The sequence below is a fragment of the Nannospalax galili genome, unplaced genomic scaffold (genome assembly GCF_000622305.1).
Source record: "Nannospalax galili isolate Female #2095 unplaced genomic scaffold, S.galili_v1.0 scaffold2107, whole genome shotgun sequence".
Lineage (NCBI taxonomy): Eukaryota > Metazoa > Chordata > Mammalia > Rodentia > Spalacidae > Nannospalax > Nannospalax galili.
The window spans coordinates 6,538-10,384 of NW_008355382.1; the positions used below are offsets into that span (position 1 = coordinate 6,538).

The following is a 3,847-nucleotide window of genomic DNA, read 5'->3' on the forward strand; positions in this document are numbered from 1 at the left end:
GATAGATACTTTAACAATAATAAAAAGAGGACAAGAAATTGGGAAGGAGTGGGGGACATGGAAGGAACTGGAGGGAGACTAGGAGGGTTGAGAATAATCCAAGCACAATGCTTATATATGAAATTCTCAAAAAGTTAAAAATACTTAAAAGGAAATGTAAGTAGTAAAGAGAATATTTAGTGAAAGGCAGAAAAAAATCAGTTGGGATGTGAGGGGTATAAGAGAAAGAGTAATAAGGGGTGAATTGAACAAAATACATTATATAAATGTAAAAAAATGTCATAATGAAGTACATCACTATGTATAACTACTGGATGACGATGACATTTATTGTTTTTACTTTATATGTATATATGTATTGCCTGTGTATAAATGCACCCCTGTCCTGCAATACCCTCAGAAGTCAGAAGAGGGTGTCAGATTCCCCTGGAACTGGAGTTATGGAGGCGTGTTATCCGCCATGTGGGTGCTGGGAATCAAACCTGGTCCCCTGCAAGTTAACTCCTGAACTCCACCAGTGACATTTTTAAAAATAGAGATGAAACCAGCCAATGCACATAGAGAAACAAATTATTAAAAAAAGAAAAGAAAAAAAAACAATTGAGGAGAAATGTGTATGTATAGGGGTGAGGTCAGAGATTCAGCAAGATAATGTGGAATGGAGGGGGAGAACAGGAGAGGGAGAAAAAGATGAGAGTGAGAGAGAGACACAGAGAGACAGAGAGAGAGCACGAGAAAATGTAGGAGTGCATAGAAAAGAACATGGACTGGGGCCATTTGGAGGGACAAGGTAGGGGAAAATAAACCTTAGTCACTTCGGGTCGCAGGGAGTGGAGGACTGGATGGTGACTCCCATACTTACTGTCTCTTTGTTTTTAGGAGCCTACAGAAAACCCTCCCTCTCAGCCCTACCAGCACCAGTGGTGAAATCCGGGGAGAATGTGACCCTGCAGTGTTTCTCAGAGATCCCGTTTGAGACCTTCATTGTGGTTCTGCACAGACAGGGAGTAAGAAAGGCCCATATGTATCTTTCTGGGAAGCATCACCATGGGCACTCACAGGGAAGCCTCTTCATAGGACCTATGACACCTGCCCATGCTGGGACCTACACGTGCTATGGTGCTGTCAGTAACCACTCATATGAGTGCTCAGACCCCAGTGACCCTGTGGACATCAAGATCACAGGTGAGTATCCATACCTGCCCCTCACCTTCTTTGTGGTGCAGATCAGATACACTAAGGTTTGAAAGCCCTGTGAGGTCGTGACAAAGGTAAGTGTGGAGAACCTATGGAGAGAGGCAGCCTTTGTGAGCATTTTACTGGCATTTTACTGAAAAGTGAGACATGAGTACAGACCATAACTCCAGGTTTGTGGCAGTGCAAAGGAGTCATAAGGAGAGATAAACAGAATATGGTAATATGGTGAGACTGACTGAATCAGAGAGAAAGGTCCTTCTCCTGATGATCAGAGATCTGGGGCAGTTGAGAATATTTGTTTCCATTTACCTCTATCAGAGGTCTAACAGAAGAACTAGACATATCATGCATCTGACCTGCATTTCAGGGCTGAGTTGGGCTGTTTCATGTTAGATCCCCATGGGTACTGAGGCCTTGGCACAGGTGGCGCATACAGACACTTCTTGTTTTCATGTGGTTGACTGATTATTCATCACAGAACACCATGGCCCTTAGTTAAGGAGCAGAACACCACTCCCTATGTGTTTTTGTTCTCTCCAAATTGACTTACTAGGCTGTGTTTCAAAGTTATTCAGATTTATAGGATGAATGAGGAAATAAATGTCAAAGATTCAGAGGAGAGGAACTGAAAGACTCAGAGAAAGAAAGTATAATGTATGAAATCTGTAGGAAGGAAATAACACTGGAAATCAAAGATCCAAATGGAAGATTTGAAGGCGCAGAAGAGAGATAATGATAGATGGTAGAGGTTTGGAAAGAGAGGTAGGGAGGCAAAAAAGTGTGCTCATGTGTGGTCACCACCAGCGGCAGCCACTCCTCCATTCTTGTGTGGGTGCCGCTCCTTCATTCACGGGCATCGAGGCTGCTCCTCTGCTGGACTGCAGAAGAGAGATAATGATAGATGGTAGAGGTTTGGAAAGAGAGGGAGGGAGGCAAAAGAGTGTGCTCATGTGTGCTCACCACCAGCAGCATCCGCTCCTCCGTTCTTGTGGGTGCCGCTCCTTCATTCACGGGCATCGAGGCTGCTCCTCTGCTGGACCTGGGCTGAGGCTGCTCTTCTGCTCACCTGGTGCTGAGGCCACTCTTCTGCTTGCCTGGTGCTGAGGCAGCTGTTCTGCTTGCCCTGTGCTGCCTCCTGTAGTCGCTGCTTCTGCCTGGTCCTGGACCCCAGGGCCAGTGAGGAGACTGTGTCAGCCTAGCCACATTGAGACACAGGAGACCTGGTTCAGTGACACAGGTCTGATTTATTGCAGGAAGGCACAAGCTTATATAGGGATAGTGGTCCAATCACAGCAGAGCTGTGGGGCCGCTCCCTCTCCTCGTGGGTCGTTGGCCACCGGTCTACAAGGACAAAGGGAGCAGAAGTGACGAGCAGGGTCAGGATGGCCAGTGAGCACTGACGGAAGAAAGCCCTTCCGGGGAGGCAGGTTCAATGATGCAAACAGCTCCAGATTCAGTGAAACAGCTCCAGACTTAGTGAAACAGCTCCAGATTCAGTGAAACAGCTCCGTTTATAGCCAATGCCTCAACAGATAGGTGCTCATGGTATGCTTTATTTACATGTGGCAGTAGGCTCCTATTGTCCGACTACCAGGCAAAGCCTGATTGTCATATAGAAAAAACCTGGGGGTAGTTTTTTCTCCAGGTGACTATGCCAAAGGTCATGTTCCAAATAAGGTCAGGCATCCGTGCTTGGTGCCACTTTCCAGGTAAGTCAGGAAGAGAGCAGGAGGCCCCCTGCTGAGAAGGGGAGTCCTTCCATATGGCACTGAGCTCCTTAGAGCTATCCGAACATGGAGGACTACAACCCTAGCAGCAGAGTTCCCCAACACACAGCAAGTAGGATGCCTTATTAGCTTAACAGGTCTAGCATCCTATCACAGTACAGCAAGTAGGATACCTTATTAGCATAACAGACAGCATCCTATTAGCATAACAGACTTATCCGATCACAGAATAGCAGGTAGGATGCCTCATTAGCATACTGGGTTTCAGATTACAGAGCCTGGATTCCTGGAAACCACATGACCCTGACAGTTGCAATATTGCCCTAGGCTCAAGCCAGTCTCCCACACTCATGGAGGTCTATAATGCAGATAGATGATAGAGAGAGAAAGATAGATAGATAGATGATAGATAGATGATAGGTGATAGATAGATGAGAGTAGATAATTGATAGATAGATAGATAGATAGATAGATAGATAGATAGATAGATAGAAGATAGATGATGATAGATGATAGACTTAATTTTTCAGTGCTAATGAACTGTACATATATAAAGGCTTTGAAATAGATACAGTCTCTGTATTTCACAGATGGCCAGTGCTTAAATAAAAAGATAAACAACATATTACTACTGTTTGGAGAACTACAGTGATATTAAATATTGAGAACTTGTGTATGATTTGGAAAAGCTGAAAAGTCAGTCACGAGACAGTCACACAATATAATCTGCTTTGTAGCACCAAAAATCTTCATCTTACTGCCTTAAATGTCTAGCCTTGATAACAGTGACTAACATTCTATCAACTACTAGATTTTTAAAAACACAAATACATTTTAAAATGTACATTTTCCATTTCACAATGGTGACCACCTGATTCCAAACAAATCCTTCTACTCACTAAAACCAAGTAAAACATAAAACA

At 44.2% G+C, this 3,847-nt stretch overlaps 1 protein-coding gene across 1 annotated transcript in view; it reads left to right on the forward strand.

Moving 5' to 3' along the window:
- Positions 1–762: 762 nt before the first annotated feature.
- LOC103749694 (killer cell immunoglobulin-like receptor 2DS2) overlaps positions 763–3,847 on the forward strand; it is a 16,856-nt gene continuing 13,771 nt past the window's right edge. The window contains 2 exon segments of the mRNA XM_029555781.1: positions 763–790; positions 880–1,185. Of these exon segments, the coding sequence (XP_029411641.1) occupies positions 763–790; positions 880–1,185 (334 nt within the window).